A 27588-nucleotide genomic window follows, 5' to 3' on the forward strand; every position below is an offset into this window, starting at 1 on the left:
TTGGGCAGGAGGATCTGTGCATGCCTGTGCCCCAGTTTCTCTCATGCTTTCTCAAAATTTTATGTCAAGAGTGAGCACTTCTTATTAGACCAAGATCAATATATAAAAAATTAAGTCACATTTGGTTTTTTTGTTTGTTTTTTGTTTGTTTTTTTTTTATTAAGTCACATTTGAACACACATTTGTTAAGCCATTTATTTCTATCATCTTATTCAACACGCAATTGTTAAACCACTATTACTAAGAGCTGGGAATTTAGGGCTCTGGTAAACAATGTTGTCTTGATTACAAATAAAACACAGCTAGTATGAAATAAAATAAGAATGTGCAAACATCCCCAATACCAAAAACAAAGTAAAAAAGTAATACATTTAAGTAACCAAAAAACTATAAAATACTTGTATATTGCTATTATCAGGAAAGTACACTAATTTATTAGTCATCCTTAAAGAAAACAAATAAGTCTAACCTTTCTGAATAATTATTAAGTGATCATTATATAAAAGCAATATTTTGACAGTTTTATATACTGTTCTTGGTTTTATCATAATATTCTGACATCTAGACTTACATAATAGTTATGATTGATCTCTATTGTTTTCTAATAAGGACTGCTGATTTCCAAAAACGCTTTTGAAATCTTATATAGAGTTTGCTATAGAAAATTGCTACATCTTTTTGATAAGCATGTCTAGCAGAAGAGTGGCATTAACATGTATAGATATTTGTCTTGACACAAGGCATTCTGTTAGGTTACTTTAATCTTTCTTTATCTGGTACTTTTCAGTTTTATTTTTTACAGTCTTTAGAAAGACCAAGACATCGGTGCCTCCGGTTCCTTTGTTCCCCGTTTCTGAGGTTCCTTCACATGCTGGCTTTGCCCCTGACTTCCGGGATGCAGGTCCCACAATATACTCAGCCACTGTCTTCAAATGGTAGTTTCTCAAGGAGACCATAGCTTGCACACACTTATTATAAATGCTCCGAAGGCTCTCATTATCTTCTGAAAGGACAAACTCGCGAACTGAGGGGCCTGTCTCCAACGAGCGCAGAAAGTTCTGATGAGCAGGAGGCATGTATGTTCTCATTTCCTGGAGAAAATCCCCTGCTTCTAAAGGGTCACAAGAAAGACAAATTCTTAGAGGCTTTATGTTCTCCAGTTGGCAAAAGGAGGACTGAGTTGGGTTTTATGGGGCCACATCAGTGGCTGTCTAGGTGTTTCTCCTGGCTCAGAGCTCAAAAATCATGCCTGGCAGGCTTGGGCGACCATATCAGATGTCAGGGATCTAACCCAGTTCGCTGGGTGCAAGGCTAGAGCCTCGTTGCTGTGTTTCCTAAGTAATACTCTGTTCCAAGTCTCAGTATTTGTAATGACAGTTATTGTTAATATATATAAATATATATAAAGAACAAGTCTTAAATTCATTCTCTTATACTAAAAATGCTTATAGTTTCTTTTCTTCTAATTGTTTTTCTAGAATGATATAGACAGAATACATGTAATTGTAACAGACTGCCAAGACAATATTTAAGGGATCATTTTCAAATAATTTTTTAAAATTTTTCTCCCAGCTCAGTTTTATCCTTCAAGAGAAAATAGAAATTTAAGGAAAGAGAGTAAAAAAGAATATTTTTCTTCACAGTTTTTTTTTTTATCCCCCTTTATAAGACTAAGAGTGAATGATAAATGTGATTCAGATTCAGATGCCAATATAAACATTTCCCTGGGTTGGCTGGAAAATATAAACTGTGTCAAGATTAACTTTTGTCATTGTAAGTTCCCTTCCCAAACTCCCTTCCCAAATTCCCTATATTCCTGCCTCATTTTCCAGCGACTTTTTCTTTCTGAATCAAATTCTCCATTTTAAGGCCTCTGGTATTTTCTTCATCACATTAAACTGGGCCTATGCTCATACTTAAATACCAAAGTCAAGAGAGTGATGAAGGGCCAGATTGGAAGCACAACAGGTAGGGCATTTGCCTTACAAGCGGCTAACCTGGGACCAACCTGGGTTCAATCCTCCCCACCATCCTCTATGGTCCCTGAGCACATCTGGAGTGATTTCTGAGTGCACACCCAGGAGTAGCCCCTGAGCACCACCACGTGTGATCCAAAAACAAACAAACAAACAAACAAAAGAGATTGATAAAGTACATTATTTTCCCCCACTAATTACGGGAAGGAGCAGCTGCTTATCTTTTTTTTTTTTTCAAGTTTCTGCTGCTTCATCTAAAAACCAAAAAAAAATAAATAATAATGTGACTAATTCTGTATTGAAAAGCATCCGAAACGCTTCTCTAAGATGCACTTTGGAAAGGTTTTTCTTAGTTATTAAAATACTATTGTCGGGGCCGGAGAGATAACATGGAGTTAAGGCATTTGCCTTTCATGCCAAGGACGGTGGCTCGAATCCCGGCATCCCATATGGTCCCCTGTGCCTGCCAGGTACGATTTCTGAGCATAGAGCCAGGAGTAACCACTGAACGCTGCCAGGTGTGACCCAAAAACAAAACAAAACAAAAATGCTATTCTCTTAGGTATGGAATGTAGCTCAGTAGAAAAGTTTACTTATGCCTTTCCTAAATTTATGCCTCTTTGCCTATGTGTGTGAGACCAGACTTTGATCTCCCAGCACTACAACCAAAGGACAGTACTAAGTATTTTGACATAAACACTCATTCCTAATTGTATTTATTTTTTGTTTTTCTTTTTGGGTCATGCCTGGTGGTGCTGAGAACTCACTCCTGATCTCAGGATTTATTCCTGGTCAGCTTGGGGGAACCATATGAAGTACCAGGTACTGAACCTGGGATTGCTTTGTGTAAAGCAAGTGCCTTACTATCTGTTCTATAACTCTTGACAAAATACTCATTTTTACTCACCTCCCTTATCTTGTTGGATGCCCAGAAGAACATCAAAACACTGGAAGATGCTGCTTTGAGCTGCACTGCCTCCTGCAAATTTCTTTGGGGTGTCCCAAACACCTTCATAGAGCAAACCCTCTGACAGCAAGTCACTTCCTTTCCAGCTAAGTTAGAAAGAAAATTGTCATCACTACATGTATTCATAGTCAAAATTTCAGATACAAAATTTTGGAGAAGAGAATAAATGAAAGATGGCAGACTTAGACTGTATTGTTTTCCCATACTTTCTCTCCACCCATTTTTGTGCATGATATTTAATAATAGTAAATAATGTGGTTCTGAGAAAATTTGAAGAAAGCATTTTGTGACTGAACTTTATCTTTGCATTAGCAGAGATCATTCTCTTTTCTGTAAAATGCCTAATTCTTCTTCCCCTGTGTGTGCCTGGCTAAGAATATAATTGTGTCTGTTCTTTCTCTATGCAACGGGAATTGGTTGTGTTCTTTATGTTAACTGTTTAAATAAAATTAAAAAAAAAATACATACCCTGACAAATATATGCGAAGAACATTGAAAAAGACCTCTGGGTCTACAAAACCTGTAAGAAAGGACCGGTTGTGTTTAATTAAGAAGCATCAGTTATATAGTGCTGGGAGGGGTTTGATACAAGAAACAAACTTCAAACAACTACTAGTAAATTTAAGCACAGACAGCAGGGAAGTCCTAAGGTCAGTTTGTAAATAAAAAGACAAACTCACAAACCAGCCCCCTCCCAGGAAAGTCCCAAAATTTCGCATGTCTGCTGAACAAGGCCAATTAGAGGCTAAACCACCCTGGAAAATGAAGAGCCTATGTCTACTTCTCATTGTGATCTCAGATGACCGATTAAACAATCAACTTTCTTTAAGGCTACTTCATGTCCTTCCTGATAAAATAAAAAAAATATGACTTACTTAAAATAATAGTTTCAATAATTGATCAGAAACAAAATCTCATCAATTTTATAAACCATATACCTGGTAGTTTTTCTCAAAGCCTCTAAATGTCTGGGGTTTTGTTTTGTTTTGTTTTGTTTTTGTTATGGACCTATTATCAGTAACCTGAAACCAGCATTAAAGTCATATTCATTCTGACAAGTAGGGCCAATTTTCTTTTGCAAATGATTGTTCACATGATTTTTGAATCACAGTAGTTTTATATATTTTGCAATGTGTCTTTTATGTTTCTCAATCAACTTCTGAAAAAAATCATAATTCATAAAGTTCCTGTTAGGAAAAATTATCGTTTATTTCAGGACTTAAAACAATCTGCCTGTTCAAAAACTGTCTCCATGATTTTTTAGTGAAAGGTGAGGACATTTCATAGAGACTGAGCTACCTTGGAACTCTGACTTACCTATTTATTATCTATGCAATCTTCATTCATTCACCTCTTTAAATTTAGATTCCTGGCTATAGCGTATAAATATAATCAAATGCACTACAATGAGAAGTATAATTACATAGTGAAGTAATATAAAGTCAAGGAACAACCCTCTACTGAGCATTGTTTTTCTGCCTCCACTATCTCACAACTCAACTCATCACATAATTAGAAACATTCTAGCTTTCTAGAATGTTTGACAGAAATACTTGCCACGAATTTGTTGAAATACTTCAAGAGCTTTCTGAAGGCATGAAGCTATCTCACTCAGTGCTTTTTGCAAAGTTTCGTGGTCCCGATGCTGTACCGCATTGAATATAGTGGGAATTACCTTAAAAAAAAAAAAAAAAAAAAAACAGAACAAAAAGAAAAGAATTAAAGACCAGCACTTAGGATTTTCTGTTACTTAATACTATCATAAAATAAAATTATCTTAAATCCTAATGCCTGAAGTAAATTTGGTATTTTCATTTTTTCTTCTGGACTGAGTGCCCTACAATGGTTTGACTAATTTCCTAAGATATAATCAGGTTTGATTACATTTATTTATTTGTTTTAGAGGTGTATATATTGGTTTACATATTTATATTTCTAACAATCTTAGTGATATAATACATTATATTATTCTGATACATTAAATGGCATTGGATGTTTTCCTACCAATTTTTGTTGTGCATCACATGTATACGACTGCTGTTCACACTTTATTCTTTTTTTTTTTTTTTTTGGTTTTTGGGCCACACCCGGTGACGCTCAGGTGTTACTCCTGGCTATGCGCTCAGAAGTCGCTCCTGGCTTGGGGGACCATATGGGACGCCGGGGGATCGAACCGCGGTCCGTCTCCTAGGCTAGCGCAGGTAAGGCTTACCTTACCTCCAGCGCCACCGCCCGGCCCCCACACTTTATTCTAATATAACACCTAAAACTAATATGTTAACTTCCCTCCACCAATCAGGATTTCCAACTGGATTGTAAATTCTTACATTTTAGATTAAAAATAAACCAAAATATTTCACCAGATAATCTACAACCCCTAATTCTGTAACAAAATATAGCAATTAGTCAGGTTCTAGCTATTTCACAATTAATATAGTACATTAGTAAATAACTACTCTCTGTTATGGAGCAATATACAAAATTTCCCGTATAGATTAACATACTTTAATTGCATTAGCCGCTGCTGTTTCCACCAATAGAGAAACCAGAAAGAATCCTTTACTGCAATCACCACCAGGAAATGAGAACAGAATGTCCATGTTCCTATGAAAATCAGGTAAGAGGTTAATGCTAAAACAAAAGTATTGGCATATTTGTTAACTGCTTTATAGTTTTCAAATATTCTTATTTATCCAATTTTATATTCAAAATTTTCTTGAACAGTAAAGTTGGTTGGTTTTACTAGAGCCATTATGTAATAATAATGTTAAACCAGCTTTCTAAACTCAGATAATTAATAGTAGATTTATCTGCAACTTGTGAATTCTATATGGAATTTGGAATTAGAAATGGAGTTTAGAATTAGAAATTTCAATATCTCATATTTTCAGAAGCATATATGTTATAGAGAGCTATCTTTAAAATAGAATTTAAAGTTATCTCCCTATTGCTAGTCATAATTATACTAATGTTTTCATACACTTTTTTCAGTTTTTCAGAGTTTTGTATTGTCCAAAAAAATTAATTTCGGGGGTTGTTTAAGTAACTAGATGCTATTTTCTTTTTTTATTATTATTATTTTTTTGCACTGATACAAATTGGTCTCAGTGTCTGGTTTTCAGTGAGTATTTTTTTGGTTAAATGTATAGCATCTAAAAATCAAACTTCAGTTTATTTACTATGTAAGCAAAAATTTGATATTTGATGTCAGATATTTGAGCAAAATATTTTTATCTGTTTCTGATTAAGCATTCTCTTCTTAAAATGAAATTGAGATGTTATTTTAAAATATTTCATAGTCTGCACAATCTACTTTAAGGTAATGTCTTTTCATACTGACTTTTAAACTATTTTAAGTTATTCACTTATATGCTTCAGTTCTAATCATAAATCAAGATTTTTGTTGCTTCAAAACTTTCATACTTTCTTTTTTATGTACTACAGTCTATGAGTTTCCTCCCCACTAATCCTTTCTCACTTTTAGATCTTATTTTAAATTCCTCCCTTTCTCCCTTTCTCCTACTTACTTAGAATTCCCATTATCAAAAAATATTTCTCCATTCTCTTAGTCATATCTCATATCCTTCTCATTAGTCCTGCTTTACTAGGATATGCTTATATATAAGTTATTTGCCTTTATTTCTGTAGCTCTTAGACTCTGTTTAGTCAAGAATCATAGAACTGTATATAAAAAAAGATATTTTTGTCTCTGGTACCTACAACTATTAAGTCATAAATATATTTGCATATTTTAAATATTTTAACAATTTATCTGTCTATAATAGCAAACAAATATATGCTATGAAAATCAGGCAAAAAAGTCAATGCTAAAGCAAAAGTATTAGCATATTTGTTAACTGCTTTACAGTTTTCAAATATTCTTATTTATCCAATTTTATATTCAAAATTTTCTTGAGTAGTAAAGTGGTTGGTTTATTTTACTATTATAAGTATAATTGAAGATTGGCAATATTAACCTTTTAAACACTTAAGTTCTTATTTTCTTGAATTCAATGAATCTTTCTTAAAAGGTATTTGTAGATATTATACAACATGTTTACTTTGAAAACACAAATACCTCTTAGATAAAAAGAAGAATCAAATACTTACTCATAAGTCATGGGTCTTATGGAAGCATTCATAAAATCATGGTTATATTGGAAAAAAAGAAAACAAATTTAAAATCAGATGGTTGTCACAGTCAATAGATGTGATTCTGATACATTCACTATGTACTAAATCAAATATGACTGAACATTATACATATATTTCTAGATAGATCAAGACAAAGTGAGACATAATCAAATAAAAATGTGATTTTTATATTTCTCAAGCAGACACTACAAGCACTTGTATTTCTTAAGTAAAATTTTAAAATGGATTAAAGTCTTTGTTAGATATTAGGACCCAATACATAAAGCACATGGAAGAAAACATTGTTTATACGTCCAGAAATTCAATATTAGAGCTATATTTGGAAACTCAGACAATATGACATGATAAATAAAATTAATAAGAAATAATTAGAAAGCATCAACTATCTTAGGGCAGGAGAGATAAGTATAATTGGTAAGGCAATTGTACTGCATATTGTCACCTGAGTCCTATTAGGAATGATCCCTGAACACAGAAAGAGGAATGTAATCTGAAGTTTTTTTCTATAGCAAAAAATTATCTATCACAAATCTAAAAAGTATTTTGGGGGCCGGGAAGGTGGCGCTAGAGGTAAGGTGTCTGCCTTACAAGCGCTTGCCAAGGAACGGACTGCGGTTCGATCCCCCGGCGTCCCATATGGTCCCCCAAGCCAGGGGCGATTTCTGAGCACATAGCCAGGAGTAACCCCTGAGCGTCAAACGGGTGTGGCCCAAAAACAAACAAACAAAAAAAAGTATTTTGGAAGCTGGGAGAAGATATTTATACATTATACAGCTGACCAGAGGCTAATATAAAAGCATGTTGATTACTGACAATTATGAAGCAAAAAAAAAATCACTCTTAAGTGCTAAATGATATGACTAGATATTTCTACAGAGTAGACAAGCAAACTATCTACAGACATATGAAAAGTATTCAACTTCACTCATTATTAGGGAAATCAAAACTGAAATCATGTGAGCTATAACATCACTCAATGAAAATGTCGCATACTTATCACTTCTGGGAAATAACAAGTATTAGTGAGGACATTGAATTAAAAGAAAGGCAATGCATTGTTTCTAGAAAGGCTAATGGGTGTGGTCATTATGGAAACTGGTATGGAGATTAGTTACAAAAGTAAAAATAGAAAGTCCATTTAAGGAGCTGAGAAAAATGGTACAGTAGTTAAGGTGGTTGGTTTCTATGAAACCTACTAAGATTCAATTCTCATTACTCCATATAATCTGCAGAGTCCCACCATGAATAATCTCTTAGCAGAGTTAGGAGTAAGTGCTGAGCATTGCCATATATGTCCCACTTCCCAAAACAAATGAAATACCATGTGAATTCAGGAATATGACACCTAGAATTGAGTCAAAGAATATAAAAATGCAATATTTTAAAATAATATTTGTATTATTATCTTCATAGGAGAATTACTTGCTAAATATGGAATTCAGCTAAAAGTCCATCAACAGGTTATTGGATATATAAACAAATTATTAGATAATATTGAGCATATCTGCTCAATAAAATATTCATGTCATTAAAAAGGGTCGAGTCATGGGGCTGGAGCAATAGCACAGCAGTAGTGCATTTGCTTTGCATGTGACTGACCCAGGATGGACCTCAGTTCGAACTCTGGCATCCCATATGGTCCCCCAAACCAGGAGAGATTTCTGAGCAGATAGCCAGCAGTAACCCCTGAGTGTTACTGGGTGTGGCCCAAAATTCAAGACAAAACGGGGGTGGTTAGGATCATAACCTTTGGGGCAAAATCAACAGGACTTGAGGTGATGAATGAAATAAGTAAGAAAATGAATGAAAATTAGTTCTCAGTTTCATGAGTTACTAAAGCAAATGACCTGACTAAAAGTAATAAAATATTTTCCTACACCCAGTTAAAATTATGATGGCTGTTGGAGGCAAATGAAAAAGGGGTGGAAAGAATAAGAAGATAATTCATCTGAGTGATTGACACTAGAAAATCGGTGAGAATGATTGGTGACAATTACACAAACTATAAAGACATGAAATTAAGACTGAAATACTACAATATTGTAAATCAGTTATAAGTCAGTAAAAACCTTAAAACAAAGTATTAACATATAATTAAAATTAAATCAGCATAAGAATAAACTTTAAAGTATTTAGGCATTTCAAAAATTTAGATAAAATTATTATATTTGTTGTTCTATTACTATAATTTTCTAATTTTGTACATCCAGATATTTGAGATTCCATTATGCTCTTGTATCTTTGCTATATCAAATTTCATTACTGAGTTACTAGGAAGGATCTACAATCTGAGAAGATCATGCATTTCTACAAGTTAAGGAGGGTTAAACAAAACTGGGTATTTAAAATTTGACATGTACAACCTTAAAAACATTTTTATAAACATATGCCAGATATTAAAGAATGCATGCTCTATTATTTCACTGATATGAGGCCAATTACAGAAAAGATTGCTGGTAAGACAAATCAGAATGTATTTGCCTGAATGGGCAGATACACAAACTAACTCTTTGAGGTTATAGAAATATTTTGTATCTTCCTCATAAATATTTGTGAACTTATTACATCAAAATTTATCACACTGAGCACTTTATATCACTGTATTTCTTTCTATTGTCTATGTGTGCATATTACTACAAATATATTTAGAGCCATAAATATACTGAATAAAGAGAACAAATCCCAAAATCAAATAAGTAATTGTGAGACAAAAATTAAACCAGTGACAAATCTATATGATTTAAATTTCATATTATTTTCACTTTTATTAGAACAGTGTTTACATACCCATTGGGATCCTTTTTCTTCCAGTTTGCCAAAACACAGTCTGCATAAACCAAGATAGGGGGCAATCCCAATTTCTCAGAGAGTTTGCAATAAGGAACAGCAATATTTCTTGGCAGGATCTATTTAAAATAAAACATTAATCTTTAAAGAATTTCCATTGTTTGCTGGATGTCAAAACACTAGCCGTCTACTTACTTTGAGAATAAACAAATATTTCATAACAATTTTTATAATAGTCAAATGTTCACAATCTGGATTTGTGTTGACGTGGACATAACCTAATCACTAAGAGAAATAGGATATAAGAGGAACTAGAACATAAAAGCTGTACTGCTGACATTCTAAAAGCTTATGAGTTATTTGTAATAGTCACTCATCCATATCCATACTAGAGATTTTTGTTCAGCAAAATATATTCTAGAAAATGTACCTAACCATGTAAAAAAAAACTGAATTATTTATTTAAAAGAATCTAAAAACCATCTAGATTTGAGACTTTTGAATACAATATATGCTGAAACATATATATGGGTACAAAGATGCAGTATAGAGATAGGTAGAGGTATAGATGCCATAAATATATAGATATTACATATAGATTAGATATAGAGAGCATACTTCATTCCCAGGCCATGTCTGCATCCCTAGCACACCTGCATTCTCCTAGACAATTCTGTTATTCCCATTTTCTGGGGTTAGGGGTGGGGATGGAGAAGAATATGTCAAATGGAATAACACGGTTGCTTCTCAGTTTTTTTCACCTTCTTTGGTGGTATAGAGTTACCTAGTTATTAAGTGTGGGAGAGAAGCTACAACTAAGTTTCATCTCTCCTTCCTGTTTCCTTTCTTCAGATTGTCCCTCATAGACTTTTGCTCTATATTCAGTCTCATAGTGAATGGGCCAATTCTAATCTATATTTTATATTATATATTTATATTATATATATCTAGTGAACAGACACTTTGACAAAGAAGAAATACAAATGGCCAAAAGACACATGAAAAAATGCTCCACATCACTAATCATCAGGGAGATGCAAATCAAAACAATGATGAGATATCACCTCACACCACAGAGAATGACACACATCACAAAGAATGAGAATAAACAGTGTTGGCGGGGATGTGGAGAGAAAGGAACTCTTATCCACTGCTGGTGGGAATGCCATCTAGTTCAACCTTTATGGAAAGCGATATGGAGATTCCTCCAAAAACTGGAAATTGAGCTCCCATACGATCCAGCTATACCACTCCTAGGAATATACCCTAGGATCACAAAAATACAATACAAAAACCCCTTCCTTACACCTATATTCACTGCAGCACTATTTACCATAGCAAGACTCTGGAAACAACCAAGATGCCCTTCAACAGACGAATGGCTAAAGAAACTATGGTACATATACACAATGGAATATTATGCAGCTGTCAGGAGAGATGAAGTCATGAAATTTTCCTATACATGGATGTACACGGAATCTATTATGCTGAGTGAAATAAGTCAGAGAGAGAGAGAGAGAGAGAAAAATGCAGAATGGTCTCACTCATCTATGGGTTTTAAGAAAAATGAAAAACATTCTTGCAATAATAATTTTCAGACACAAAAGAGAAAAGAGCTGGAAGTTCCAGCTCACCTCAGGAAGCTCACCACAAAGATTGATGAGTTTAGTTAGAGCAATAACTACATTTTGAACTGTCCCAATAATGAGAATGTATGAGGGAAATGGAGAGCCTGTTTAGAGTACAGGCGGGGGTCGGGTGGAGAGGAAGGAGACTTGGGACATTGGTGATGGGAATGTTGCAATGGTGATGGGTGGTGTTCATTTCTTCTCCCCATTTTTTGATGGGATTAGATGTTTTTTCTTGTAAAGTTCTGTCAGAGCCCTGTATATTTTGGAGACTAGCCCCTTTTCTGATGGGTATTGGGTGAATAGTTTCTCCCACTCAGTGGGTGGCTCTTATATCCTGGACACTATTTCCTTTGAGGTGCAGAAGCTTCTCAGCTTACTATATTCCCATCTGTTAATCTCTGCTTTCACTTGCTTGGAGAGTGCAGTTTCCTCCTTGAAGATGCCTGTAGTCTCAATGTCCTGGAGTGTTTTGCCTATGTGTTTTTCTATATATCTTATGGTTTTGGGTCTGATATCGAGGTCTTTAATCCATTTGGATTTTACATTCGTACATGATGTTAGCTGGGGGTCTATGTTCAATTTTTTGCAAGTGGCTATCCAGTTGTGCCAACTCCACTTGTTGAAGAGGGTTTCCCTGCTCCATTTAGGATTTCCTGCTCCTTTATAAAAAATTAGGTGATTGTATGTCTGGGGAACTACTACCAATCCTGGCAAGACTCTTTCATGAAATTGAACAAATGGAAACACTTCCAAATAGCTTTTATGAAGCCAACATCACCTTGATACCTAAACCAGACAGAGATGCTATGAAAAAAGAAAATTACAGACTAATATCGCTGATGAATGCAGATGCAAAGATCCTCAACAAAATCCTGGTAAATAGGATTCAATGCCTCATTAAGAAGATCATCCATTATGATCAAGTATATTTCATCCCAGGAATGCAAGGATGGTTTAACATCCGTAAATCTATCAACATCATACACAACATCAACAACAAGAAAAATAAAAACCACATGATCATATCAATAGATGCAGAGAAAGCATTTGATAAGGTCCAACACCCATTCTTGATCAAAACTCTCAGCAAGATGGGAATGGAAGGAACCTTTCTCAATATAGTTCAGGCCATCTACCAAAAGCCAGTGGCAAATATTATCCTCAATGGAGAAAAACTAAAAGCCTTCCCTCTAAATTCTGGCACAAGACAAGGCTGTCCTCTCTCACCCCTCCTATTCAACATAGCACTGGAAGTACTTGCTATAGTGATTAGGCAAGAAAAAGTGAATCCAGATAGGAAAGAAAGAATTCAAGCTCTCACTGTTTGCAGATGACATGATACTCTACTTAGAAACCCTAAAGACTCTACCAAAAAGCTTCTAGAAACAATAGACTCATATAGGCATGGTGGCAGGCTACAAAATTAACACACAAAAATTCAATGGCCTTTCTATACACCAATAGTAATAAGGAAGAAATGGACATTAAGAAAATAACCCCCATTCACAAAAGTGCCACACAAACTCAAATATCTTGGAATCAACTTGACTAAAAATGTGAAGGACCGTATACAAAGAAAACTATAAAACTCTGCTCCAAGAAATAAGAGAGGACACGCGGAAATGGAAATGCATACCCTGCTCATGGATTGGCAGGATTAATATCATCAAAATGGCAATACTCCCCAAGGCATAATACAGATTTAATGCTATCCCTCTAAAGATACCCATGACATTCTTCAAAGAAGTGGACCAGGCACTCTTGAAATTAATTTGAAACAATAAACACCCTAGAATAGCTAAAGCAATCATTGGGAAAAAGATATGGGAGGAATTACTTTCCCCAACTTTAAACTTACTACAAAGCAATAGTCATCAAAACAGGCATGGTATTGGAATAAAGACAGGCCCTCAGATCAGTGGAATAGGCTTGAATACTCAGAAAATGTTCCCCAGTTTAAGACTTTAATTGAGGTTTTGTCTCTAGTGCATTTAATAGCTTGCTAATTCCTTAGAAGATATTAGAGCAAAGCAATCCCAATTCCAAAAATTTCCAGACTTTTTTTTTGAATAATATCTTTATTTAAGCACCATGATTTCAAACATGTTTTGTAGTGTGGGTTTCAGTCATATAAAAAAAACAACAACAACAACAACAACCTTCACCAGTGCAACCTTCCCACCACCAGTACTCCCATCTATATACCTTCCCAATCCAATACCTGTAATTCCAGACAGGCATTCTATTTCTCTCACTTAACCATTATCATGATAGTTAGTGTAGTTGATTTCTCTAACCACTGTGGGGGGAAATTGTAGAAGTCCTGCAGTAGAGGTTGAACGAAATATGACTCACTGGCACAGTTCTGTGAAAAGTCATAGAAGCTATAACCTAAGTAACTTCAGATTAGTTTAATATGGCTAGACACTAATAGTTTACTAAAGAATAAAAGTGGTTAAATTCAGTCATTGATCAAAACACATCTGAATCATCTTTAAAGGCTACTGAAAATTAGTTGGTTGACAAATAATTTATAACAAAATTTAAAAATTAATTTAGATCTATATCTTGGATAAATGGGTAAAGTAGAAAATAAATGGATTTTCAATAAGAGAAAGAACAAGAAAATGATGAACTATGTCTTAATATAGCATACATACATAGCTCCTATGAAACTCAGATGCTAACTTCTTATACCTTTTATAGGCAAAATATGCCCTTTAGGGGACAGCCCTAAAAAGCCCTATAACACAGCAGGTAGGGCATTTTCCTTTGACACAGCTGAATCAGGTTTGATCCCCAGCATCACATATGTTCCCGAAGCCTACCAGGAGTAATTTCTGAGAGCAGAGCCGGGAGTAACCCTGAGCACTGCCAGATACCCCCTCCTGAAAATATGCTTTTCATTGGTAGATCTTTCTGTCTTAGGTTCATCTTTATAAAGTTTTCTTACTTGAACATTTAAACCCATTGGATATGTTTTCTAGTTACAGCTCCAAAAATCTCTTCACAAAAATGTGATATGCAGAAAGAGAAAAACTTATTAGCTTACTCTTCATCATTCTGGACTTTCAATCTTATATATACACATACATCTACTTATTTATATAAACCTTTGATGATAAGCATGTACATTCTGTTCTAATTTTTCACTAATATTTTTTCACACTCATCTCCTTTTAGGTAAGTTTTACCAACTTTTTAAAGGGCACATCTTTTTAAAAGGCAAGTTCAAGTCTTTCTCTACTATGAAGCATTTCAAGTTACTGCCAACCACTTTTAAAACTTCTCTGGAATCTGACTCTTTTTGCAGTCAGTTTATGCAGTCCTTTGCTTTTTTTTTTTTTTAATTTTTTATTTTGGACCAAAGTGGATTACAAATCTTTCACAGTAAATTTTTTTTTAGTTACATAGTGATATTGATATTGAATCAGGGGCACTCCCACCACCAATGTTGTCCTCCCTCCACCCCTGTTCCCAGCATTCATCCCACAACCCCCCACCTTTACCCCCCGGGTTGCTAGTATAAGATGGTCCAGCATGTCTGATGTTTTTTTGTTTTGTTTTGTTTTTTAGTCCTTTCCTATTTTTTACTCTCTTTTAAATACAATGTCTATCTAGGTAGGGTTGGTTCTAAATTTTAAGGGAGATTTTGAAATTACACTTTTGTATACAAATAAACATAGAATCTATGCATCCCAGTGCCATGATTACATAGGAAGTAAAAAGTATCAGAGTGTGACCTCATTCATAAAAGTGTGCTGTTTATATAGCGCTGCATTTTTTAACAGGGTTGGGAAGTAATGCAAGAAAAAAATAATAATACTTCTTTTTTAAAAAAGGAAATTAGGTGTCAGAGCATTGAAACTAAGCACAAAGAAAGAGAAATTTCATTTACAGAGTAAAATTATTTAAGAGCAGACCTTGTCTGTCTCACCTGGCCTCTAAATTCATTATGGCCTCTAAATTCATAGCAAAGCAGGTAGGGCAGTTCCTTGCAGGCATTTGCCCAGATTCAATACCAAATCCTTCTAGGAGTGATTTCTGTTTGCAGAGCCAGGAGTAAACTCTGAGTACTGCCAGAAATGGAGCAATAAATAAATAAATAAATAAACAAATAATAAATACATTTCTTTAGCAAGTAGAATTTTTCTAAAATAGATTGTATCCCTTTGCTAATTACTAGATATAACAGTCTGTATTGATGTTATAAAAACATGCAAACTTATAGAATACCAAGATGATATTTAAATCTGAAGCTCTATAAGAAAAAATACAGACATCCTATGTTCTATGTTGTTTTAATTTGTCATTATCTTGAAGAGATAGAACATGTTCATCTGTCCAAAAAGTCATGGAAAGAAAATAATGGTCACATCTAAATAAATTGCTATCAAGTGTCCTTGCAAGAGAAAAAATTTAAAAAGAAATAATTTAGACATACGAAGATTGAATAACATTTAGTAACTGAATGAAAAGTATACACTAATTTTAAATGATAAGGAGTTTGACATAAATTCAAAATGCCAAGAGTATCATTTATGTGAAAGACAGAAGAAATATCTGTTACACAAATAAAAATAGGAGAACTTGTAAGTCTGAAAAATTACATAGTGATGCATTCAATGAGCTATATTGTTTCCCTAACATAATTCTATCTAAAGTTTACAAAAGAGCAGTTTGATAACTTTTACCAGTGGTTTTTTTTTTTTATATCTTGTATATTGGATGCAAAAGCATCAGATGGAATAAGAAATAAAAAAAAAAAAATTCTCCAAACCTTACCGGATGTCTTTATCACCCTTATTTCCACAACATATGCCATGGTGATGTATCCTAGCACTTCAGATGGGCAAGGCGCTGTAACTATGTGCCCTGCGAGATCATCAATGCTGAGTGTTGGCAGCTAGAATAAATGTGAGAGGTTGAATCAAATCAATATGAGGACAATATAAATTTTTCAAAGCCAATTTTGATATGTAAAAAGTTACATAGAAGAAAAAATGGGATAACTAATCAGAACCTTCTCGACTTCTGCACGGAGTTTTTCAGTGTCAATAAATTCAGTAAGATTTTTAGCAATTTGAACCCAGGCATACATAAGGGTGAGGGTAGCTCCTCTTGGAAGAAAGAACGAGAAAGAGAAGTTTCATTTACAAGTAAAAATTATTTAAAGGCAGACTTGCCTTTCACCTGGCCTCTAAATTCATTCTGTGCAAAGTTTATCTGATGTATAATTTACCAACCATAACATATGTTCATACATCATCTTCACACTTCACAATCAAGCTCTAACCTCTGTGATCTTTCTTCTCCTCTCGCTAGGCACTCCGATCCGCCTGTGTGTGTGTGGTGTGTGTGTGTGTTGTGTGTGGTGTGTGTGTGTGTGTGTGTTGTGGAGGAGGGCACTCAGAGATCACTCCTGGATGACTTTGAGGAACTATGTGAGGTAGGCAGGATAGAGCCCTTGTCAGTAATAATGCTAGGCAAGTTCCCTACTTCTGTACCATTACTCAAGCTCAGCATCTCCCTCTCCATTTTCTGGGTGCATGTCACACCCAGCTATACTCAATGATAACTCCTGGCATCTTTATACTCAGTGATAACTCTCTGTCTATGTTCAGGGGATCATATGAAGTGATTCAGATTCACTAATAATGTACTAATAAGTACATCTTTGAAATACATCCACCCACAATTTTTAAACCTACAGGAAGGAGAAGCCTTATAATTGCTTCATAAATATAACTGTAATGCTAAGCCATGGCTTCACCAATAAAAATACAGCATATGTTCTTTTGCTGGGATAAGGTGTGATGCACACCTGGTGGGTGGTGTTCAGCGGGCTACTCCTGAATTTTTTCTCAAAGAATCACAGAATTCTAGCATTTAATATAAGTATTAAAATGGGTTAACAGGGGCCAGAGCCAGTGGCACAAGCAGTAGGGTGTTTGCCTTGCACGCGCTAACCTAGGGCAGACGAGGTTCGATCCCCCGGGGTCCCATGTGGTCCCCCCCCAAGCCAGAGGCAATTTCTGAGCTCTTAGTCAGGAGTAACCCCCTGAGCATCAAACAGGCGTGGCCCAAAAAAACAAACAAAAAAAATCAATCTCTCTCTTCCCTATCTTAACAATAATATTTAGATCAGAGACCTCTGAGCCAAACAAACTAGTCTCACATTCTTTGTTAACTCGACTTTGCTACTTATTAACTGTTTGAATGTCATAAAACTTTTAAAGCTTCATTTGCCTTATATTTCTTTTACGGAGAATAAGGTTAGATGACACGCAATTTTCTTTGAAAGGATTGTGAGGAGGAATGAGTTAAAAATTGTTCTTATTTTGGGGGCCACACCCAGCTATGCTCTGGGCTTATTTCTGGCTCTAGGCTCAAGAAGCATTCCCAGCAAGGCTTTGGAGACCATATGCAGAGCCAGCAATCAAAGAAAATGAGTTAATATTTCAAAATTCTTTTAAAATGTTATGTAGATGGTTGAAAATTAATATTAGTGAAAATTATTTCTGATCATTTTTTTCTGGGAAAATTACATAAAAGAATCTAGACGTTTTTAAGAAAAAAATATTAAATAAAGTTTATATACTAGTCAAAAATTGCAAATAAAAGTTTTGACTTGTACCTTACTCATGCCTTGTAAACAGTAAGCATATTAATATAAATCAGAGCAGAAAGTGTACCATCTCAAAAACCTAGTCAAAGAAGAAATATGTATTTTCCTAAATTTAAGTAATTGAAGTAAAAAAATTTAAGTAAAGAAAAAAAATTTTATTTTTTCACACCTCACTCATTACTTTTTAAAATGCCCTCTGAAAATCCAGTTGCATTAAACACAACATTTGATTAGTACATTATAATCTACTTTAAAAGTAACATAATACTTTATATTTTATACTTATAAACTTTATATTAAAATACTTTATCTTTATATTCATACTTTCCTGATTTCATCATTCTCATAGCTACCTGTGCAAACATATAAATCTGATAGTACATCTACATCTTAATTCCGAAAAACAAATCTTTTTGAAAATTAAATGAGACTCATTTGTTAGATTATGCCCCCAACATTGCATCTACTTCAACTTTCAGTTGAAATAACTGAGCTACAATTGTTTCCCAACAGAAGTTAATTTGTCCAGAAAAATAATGCTAAGAACTATTTTGTCCATACTTCAGTGCCTTCTCTGTACCAGTGGATTTGGTAAAGCAAAGCCCAATTCTTCATCTACTATGAAATTCTTCACTCTATCTTCCAAGAAGTTTCACTGGGAAATGCCTTGTTATGTGTCATCTTGCAAGTCTTCCTCTTCGTTCTTCTGAGTGTCTCTTCGATGTTTTAGAACATCTATTTATTATAAAGTACTCCATAGCCAATGACTACACCTTATCACCTAGGCAGAAAGAAATGTCTTTCACTTTTGGAATAGTTTCATTTTCTACTTTCCTTATTTGTTAATTTGATAAACAATAAAACCCACAAGAGTATGACTATTCAAAAGAAGAAACTGGAAGTTTCATACTCCATATCAAATTTGATTACTGGAATGCTATTTGTAGATTGCAATAGGGAAGTTGAAAAGACCTGAGTGAAATAAATTCATGGACATTGATAACCATACATGACACTTTTAATTTATTAGAGCTTTTAACTATTTGAATTAAAATAATAAAGGTGGTGAAGACATTTAAACTACAATTTAATTATTACATCACTGGCTTTCTTTTTGGTTTCATGGGTTTTTCCTGGCTCCACACTCAGAAAATCACTCCTGGCAGGCTCAGGGGACATTTGGGATACTGGGATTCGAACCAATGACATTCTGCATGAAAGGCAAATGCCTTACCTCCATGCTATCTCTCCGGCCCCTGGTTTCCAGAATTTTCTGAACAATTACTATCTTGTTTTAGTAGACATGTAAATGCAAGCTCATGAAACCAGGAATGTTCAATGGCTTTAAAGTCGAAAGAGATGAGAGCCATGAAGATGTTTTGAAAACTGGTATCTTTTTGTTACTTGTTTTTTTGTTATGTGGGTATTCTTGGTGGTATTCTTCCGTAAGCCTACCAACTTGTCAAGTTGCTTATAAATTAATCAAACTATATATAAAACTTAAGTTTATTTATTTACTTATTTTGTTTTTTGGGTCACACCTGGCAGCACTCAGGGGTTACTCCTGGCTCTATGCTCAGAAATCTCTCCTGGCAGGCTCGGGGCACCCTATGAGATGCTGGTATTCGAATCAATGACCGTCTGCATGCAAGACAAACACCTTACCTCCATGCTATCTCTCTGGCCCCAGCTTAAGTTTATTGACGCAATAATTTTTCACATCCAGATATTTTGTAGTATAGTGAACATTGAAATTAGGATAAAATGCTTTTTACAACATAAAAATACATTTGGTTAAGGTTTTTAAGAGTACAAAAAAAAAACTTTCTTTTTTTTATTATCAAGGAAGGAAAGAGAAGAACTTAATGATCCATTGAATAAAAGAACGCAGTTTTGAGCCAAGAATTGTCCCTCTATGCTGGACATGTGTATTTGAAACAGAAACTAAAATATGGGCTTGATGACCCTTTTAGTCTGTCTGATATGTGGGCTGTTCCTCCTATTGAATTCCATTCTGATTTCTTTCCTTTTGCACTTCCAAGAAGAGAGCACATTTAGAGAAAGAGAAAGAAAGTACTGTAAATAATTCTGTGAAAGATTTGTAATGCACTTGGTCACAATAAAAAATTTATTTAAAAAAATAGAATGCAATTTTGACCTTCAATGTATCAGTACTGGAAATAGCTACTTAGTACATGGTTGTGACACATCCAGAGTACTTCTTTCTTATAGGATTCCTTCCCTATTACATTAAAACTTTTTTTGTTTATTTGTTTGTTTTTGGGTCACACCCAGCGATCCTCAGGAGTTACTCCCGACTCTATGCTCAGAAATTGCTCCTGGAAGGCTTGAGGAATTCTGGGAATCGAACCCGGGACCGTTCTGGGTTTGTTGCATGCAAGGCAAATGCCTTACCGCTGTGCTATTTTTCCAGCTCCTACATTAGAACTATTTTATGATGTAGTTATACACAACAGCTGGCTCAGCCTTTTCTTTCTGTTTGTTTTAGTGAATGTTTCATGAAACTCATTTATAAAACCAAAACCAAGTTGGGTTTTTTTTTCCAGCTTCCAGGGCTGCTACAAAACCAAGAATATTTAAAAAGCAACCCAAAATATGCTATATTTTATTACGTCTACAAGGAAAACAAAAACTTCAACATATAGAAGATTAGAGAACAAAGGTTTATTCAACAACTCTTGTTCTTTTTATCTGATTTTTTGATGAATGACTCAAAACAGAAATGTTTGATTAAGTTTTAGATTATTCCATTTTATGAAAATATCTGAATTTTTATTATTTAACTCATGCTTTAAAAACTTTGTCCCAGGGACCGGAGTGAAAGCGCAGCAATATGCCATTTGCCTTGCAAGTGGCTGACCCAGGACTGACCTGGTTCTGATCCCTGGTGTCCCATATGGTCCCTGCGAGCCAGGAGCAAATTCTGTGCGCATAGCATAGTCACGATTAACGCCTGGGATGTGGCCCCAAAACAAATAAACAAAAAACAAAACAACAGCAACAAAACGTTTGTCCTGAGGAGGGTCTCCCTGTTTTTAGGCCAAAGATTTTTTTCCTTTCTATTTTCCCCAACTTTTGCTGTGCCTATGAAAAAAAATAAATGCACCACCCAGTTTTTCCTTCTTTTTTGTGTTTTAAATGGAGTTCTCGCCTCTTTCATAGAAACCTTGGAGTATGGATTACTTTATCTTACCTCATATTTCTGCAATTTTCTATAAAATTAAGAAGAAAAGAAAAAAAAAGAAATGGGAGCTGTTTTAAGTTACACCTTATTTTACCTAAAACAAAGGTCATCCCTGGTTCCTTTGTATGTTTGTTTACAACTTGTTTACCCAAAAACAGAGAATGTTTTACTTGTAAATCTGGGTGCAACTGGATCAGAATAGCCTGAGCTATCTGTCCTTACTGCCCCACCCAGGGGTGGTCTCTGTATTCAATAAAAAGCAGCAGTTCTGGCAAGCAGCTTAGTGGAGATACTGAGTAGAAGACTACTAGACTACACGTGTTTCACCCTCAGATTGGTTTGGATAATTTCACGAGGACCTTGATTCAGACTTGTTCATCTTAGAGTTAGAGATACAGCGTGTGGGATGATTTTACACTGGGCCAGGGGCCAAGTAGTCTCAGGTGCATTAGTGGAGAAAAAAGCACACAACTAAATATCCAAAGTCAACAACAATAGAATCAAGAGACCCAAACTTTAACAATCTAAATTTAATGGACCTGTTATACTGGCAGACCAGGGGAAAAAGGGTGGTGGCATAGGATACACTCTGGAAACATTGGTGGAAGGAGGTCGACACTGGTGGTGGGAATGGCCCTGATTCACTGTATATTTGAAATTCAGCGATGGAGGACTTTGTAGATCACAATGGTTTCAATCCAATAATTAAAAAAATAAAATAAAAAACTTTGGGTTCTATTATATTTAATTCTACCTTGATTTTATAGACATAGATTGCTTTTCTGTTAACCTTAAAAACCCCTTCATGTTTCTGAAACCAAAATTGATAGTGTCTTTATTCATAATAATTTTTCTTTACTAAGCATAGTTCCTTAAAACTTTCTTTTTGCGTGGTACCAGAAGAACTTATTAACATTGTCATTTCATTTAGATTTTTTATCTTTATTTTTTAATCTGACTAGGTTCTGGAACTCAGAAATCAATTATTTGAGACTTTATGTGAATTAGAACTTTGTACATCTCTCTTAATTAATGACTTGAATAATCTCTATACAAATTTCATCTTCTGACTTCTCTCTAAAGCTATATCCTACATTGTCAATTGCCCGATAAACACATCTGAAGATCTTTTTTAACCTGTTTTACTAGAGTATTGATTGATTATTGATTGATACAAGGCTTCCCTGAGTAAATCCTCAAAGACATTTTTATCACAATAATGATAAATGTATTTCTTTATAGTATGTCCTCAATAATACATCCTACTTCCTCTTTGTCACTATCCTATAATAATTTAGGGTGTAACTTTATTTTATAAGTAAAATAATATGTATTAAAAATTGGCAAGTGTTTTGGCTAGGAATCGATAGAAAGCAGGTGAGAGAGCATGTAGTTAGCCTGTATAAAATCAAGTCTTCTACTAAAGTATTAGCCATTCTCCCCTCCCAGAACCATGTGGCCATCCCAGATTAGCATCCATATGATTCTTAATTAAAAAATAATGAATTAGAATATGCAAGAATTTAAAATGACAAAATAACATCATTAATATGTTGGTCATTGTGTAATCTACTGTTTTGTGGAATTTAATAGCATACAATCTTGTTTTTAAATACCTTAAAATACTAGATATTTTCTTCAAAAACATACTTAGAGAAGATAGAGAGATAATACAGAGATTAAAGCATTTTCTGGACCTGCAGCTAGATTGGGTACAATCCCCAGCACTACATATAGCTTTCCAAATAACTGCAAAGAGTGACCCTTGAACACAGATCCAGGAGCACAGGTCCACATGTCTCTGAATCTGGTCCAAATAAAGAGAATACATGTTTATAATAATTTTTTAAATTATATTATTATAATGAGAAGTTGTATATGGTATCCCTAAAGAAAACTAGAATGATTCGAATATTTTTGTGTTTAACAAAAACTAAACTCTTAAAAAAGGAAATCCAAAAGTGAAACTTAAAGTAGTTTATCTAGAAGTTACAAAGTAGATAGCCATTTAATATCAAGGAAAAGAAAAGATTAAAAAAAATAAACATGACATTAGATAAGAGCAAAAGGGAAATCAAAACTAAAAAGCAATTGGTATGGCTACCCAAGTACAGCAGGGTGTAACAGTACAGGTTCCAATTACCACGGGGTAGAACAAAAGAAACTAACCCAAAAAAAATCAACAATAGTGGGGTTAGAGAGAAAGCATGGAGGTAGGGCATTTGCCTTGTATGAAGAAAGATGGTGTTTCGAATCCTGGCATCCCATATGGTCCCCCAAGCCTGCCAGGGACGATTTCTGAGCTCAGAGCCAGGAGTAAACCCAGAGAGAGTGCTGCCAGGTGTGACCCAAAAAAAAACAACAACAACAAAAAATCAACAATAGTAATTTGTTCAGTATATTTAAAATATAAAAGAGATGGTTAAAAAGTCTTGCAAAATCTAGGGCCGTCGAGGTGACGCTAGAGGTAAGGTGTCTGCCTTGCAAGCACTAGCCAAGGAAGGACCACGATTCGATCCTCCAGCCTCCCATATGGTCCCTCCCATATGGTCCCCCCAAGCGAGGGGCAATTTCTGAGCGCTTAGCCAGGAGTAACCCCTGAGCATTAAACGGTGTGGCCCCAAACAAACAAACAAAAAGCCTTACAAAATCTTATCAATCTGAAAAATAAATAAGTATTCATGAATTTACAGTTAAAGATTTAGTTGATTTTCAATTATGCCAGAAGAAAATTGAGATTAAACTAAAATCTCAAGAAAAAAACATAATAAAATGGCGATAGAAAAAATTTATATTGATGTCAAAGAAATAGTATAGCAGGTAAAGGCACTTGAATTGTATGTGCAATTGTCCTAGGTTTGATCCCCAACAGCCCAATGGACTGCCAAAAGTGATTTCTAATTGTAGAGCCAAGATTGATCACTGAGCACTCTGGAGTGGCCTCCAAACAAAGCAAAACAAAAGGCATTCATGTCAACATAATATCTCCCCACTGTAAATCTGCAGCTTTTAAATTCAGTAAAAAACTGAAAAAAATATTCTGTCATCAGATATAAGAAAGACAAAACTATCTGCTCTTACAATTATTCAACAAAACATTGGAAGTCCTAAACACAAGAATCAGATAAGAAAAATTATTAAAGAAATTCAATTTAGAAAAAGTAACACTATTATTCTCAAATCATATATTATAGATAGAAAACCCTCCAAACTTCACCAATTACTCTTGGAAACAATAGACCAATATATTAAAGTGAATACTATAAAATAAATATTAAAAATTGACTGCCTTTATATGTTGAAAAAATAAACTGGATGATAAAGAAATAAAATATCAATAACATTTTCAAGTTTATAAAAAGTTTCTAAGAAAAAACTTCAACAGTTAAAATGCCTATACATTATAAAATATAAGTCACAATTAAAAATATAGAAGAGCATTTAAGTGGAAAAATATTCCATGTTGATCAATGGGATAATAGCTTCATAAAATTACAAATATTAATACTTTAAGTATTTAATATTAAAATGAATATTCAATAAATTATTTAATAAGTTACTTTAACAATAATTAATTTACTCATTAATTTATTAGTAATATGTGATCAATATGTCAATCTTCAGAATACACTATGGCTTAACCATTACTTTTTCTAAATAAATGAACAAATGAGGACATACATTGATTTGTTCTGTTTTGCTTTGCTTGGGGGACTTACCTGGGAGTGATCAGGGGTTATTCCTGGTTCTACATTCAGTACTCGCTCCTGGCAGGCTCAGAGATTATAAGAGTTGCCAGGAATTAAACCTGGAGCAGCCCCAGGCAAGGCAAGTGCCCAACCAACTGTACTTTCAAAACTCTAGCCCTAGAGGCCATACTTTTAACTGGAATTGACTATGGAACCTGAAATAAAATTGTATCATAAGAACAAGGCCTGGGGAAATAATACAGAAAGGAAGGTGCTTGCCTTGCTCATAGCCAGCCCAGTTTGATCCCTGATACTCCAAGCACCTCCAGGAGTGATCCCTTAGCACAAAGCAAGGAGAAATCCCTGACACTTCTGGGTATTAGCCAAACGCATGCCCCTCTCCATTTTTTTTTAAACATAATAATGTAGTTTGTAGATATCATTTTTTTTTCTATTTTGGGATATCACTTTTATGAGTGTTATTGCTCATGCTTGGGAGTATCATCATCACTAAAGACCATCCAACACAGTTCTTATGGGCATTTCTAATTCGGTTGCTCAGGGAAGAAAAGCCAGATGGACAAATATAAACAATGTGTCATTTAATTCATTGTGGTAGAAAAGAGCAAACAAACCAATGTATTGATTAAATAAAACAAAAATTAACTCTTTTAAGCTATAAGATCTCTTATTAGTTAACTGAAGCTATTTAGGTTAAGATCTTTTATTAGTTAACTGAAGTAATTTGGGAGGAGATTAGTAAATTAAAACAAAAGGAATGATTATAAGTGATAGATTACCAGTAATAGATAGGATAATAGTTTTTGTGGTGACTTAATGAATCATATACAAATGTAGGTTTCTTTTTTATTAGTTTAGATTTTATTTTAGGTACCCTGGTTTACAGTACTGTTAATAATAAACTTTTATGTATATAGCACATTCCCCTACACCACATCCTTCCATCAGTGTCCTCTTCCTTTCACCATTGTACCAATGTCCCCAACACCCACCATTCCATTCTCCCTTAATCCTATGCTTCTGGTAAACATTATACCAAAGATTGATTCTCCATTTCTATTGTCTTTGAGGGTTTGTTTTAACCGACTTTGTTTCTTTATTTCCCATTTATAATAGGAAATGTTATGTCTATTACAAGTATACAAATGTTATATATCTGTTTGTTCCTCTCCTTTTCACTAATTTCACTCAGCATTTCTATCAAATAGAAATTTCTATAATCACATCTTTTCATAAAGCTTCCATTGTGTATATGTACCAAAGTTTGTCAGGGGCAGACTCAAGATGGAGTCTGTATGGCTTGCCTTCTTTGCCCACAGCATGAACTTTTCTTTTGTGTGGCATGCATATGTGTTAAGTCACAGGAAATAGCACATCCTGTTGTAAATTATGTTCTGAGAACTTGTGACAGTTGAATGCATCTATAGAAATTAAGTATGGAAGTTAATACCATGACAATATACTCCAAGGGTGGAGAAACCCTGTGTCTCTTAGGCCAAGGGAATTTCTTTATGAATGACCCCAATATTTACTGTGCCTGTGCAGGAGGGAAAAAAAAAAAGAGGCAAAAAGCACAAAACGGGGTTTGTTTTTTTATTTATCTATCTACTTTTTGTCGATTTCTTTGTTTTGGTGTGGTTATTGAAGTGATTGTCTCCATTTATATTTATTTATTTATTTTTCTTCTTTTCTTTCTTTATGTGCTCTGCCATGTTTTTTATCTCAAGACCATGGCTTTTATGTGGTGCTTATCTTCATTGTTGGAGTGCTCACTGGATATTTTATTTGACACTTCTTTTTGTACTGTTAGGGTGTTTTACTTTCTTTTCCCTCTTTGTCCCTCAAACCCATGATGAGAGCCTCTAGAAGGACTCCGCCCATTTTTGGCGTATTTGATTTTTACCCCAGTTTATTACTTTTCTTCAAACAAAACCACATAACTTGAACTATCTAGCCCCACATCCCAGTTAAAGGGGGAAATATGGGAGGTACCAAGACCAAACAGATGTAAGACCACTAAGTAGTAAGCTAGACACAGAGGGGACCACCTATTCTAGCAGCTCTGGGGGGGAGGGACGAGGATATGGGAGGTAGGACAGGAACGGAGGTGTAGGGAGGAAAATTCGGTGATGGGAATCCCCCTGATTTTATGTTAATATGTACCTAAAATATTATTGTCAACAATATGTAAGCCACTATGATCAAAAATAAAAACTATATTAAAAAAAGAAATTAAGTATGGAAACAGCACATTGTCCTGTCAAAAGTTATGAGAAACAGATGTTGGCTACAGAATGTATGAATAGGATGTACACAAATGTTCCAGGTTTGACCTAAGTTGACCACAAAAGTTCTTGAGAAAATATCAAATTGTACCTTGTAAATGAAGTCACCTGTAATATACAAAGGCTGTTCTTGTATTTCCCCTCTTCTCCCCACTGCTCTGCCGGAGTATATAAGCTGGTCGTCTGCTTCAATAAATTTAGCCCTTGATCAGAACACACTTTGTCTTGGGTCCTGTTTCTCTTT

The 27588-nt window shown here is 34.6% G+C and overlaps 1 protein-coding gene across 1 annotated transcript; it reads right to left on the reverse strand.

The window, feature by feature from the left end:
* Window positions 1-758: 758 nt before the first annotated feature.
* LOC126022054 (indoleamine 2,3-dioxygenase 1-like) lies at window positions 759-18825 on the reverse strand. Its single transcript, XM_049782919.1, is given in 15 exon segments — window positions 759-1111; window positions 2884-3029; window positions 3412-3463; window positions 4429-4431; window positions 4504-4618; window positions 5448-5547; window positions 7054-7068; window positions 9886-10004; window positions 12625-12628; window positions 16302-16327; window positions 16330-16422; window positions 16540-16614; window positions 16616-16636; window positions 18725-18778; window positions 18781-18825. Coding segments are annotated over 15 exon segments (1221 nt in total).
* Window positions 18826-27588: the final 8763 nt, after the last annotated feature.

Source organism: Suncus etruscus, chromosome 11 (genome assembly GCF_024139225.1).
Source record: "Suncus etruscus isolate mSunEtr1 chromosome 11, mSunEtr1.pri.cur, whole genome shotgun sequence".
Lineage (NCBI taxonomy): Eukaryota > Metazoa > Chordata > Mammalia > Eulipotyphla > Soricidae > Suncus > Suncus etruscus.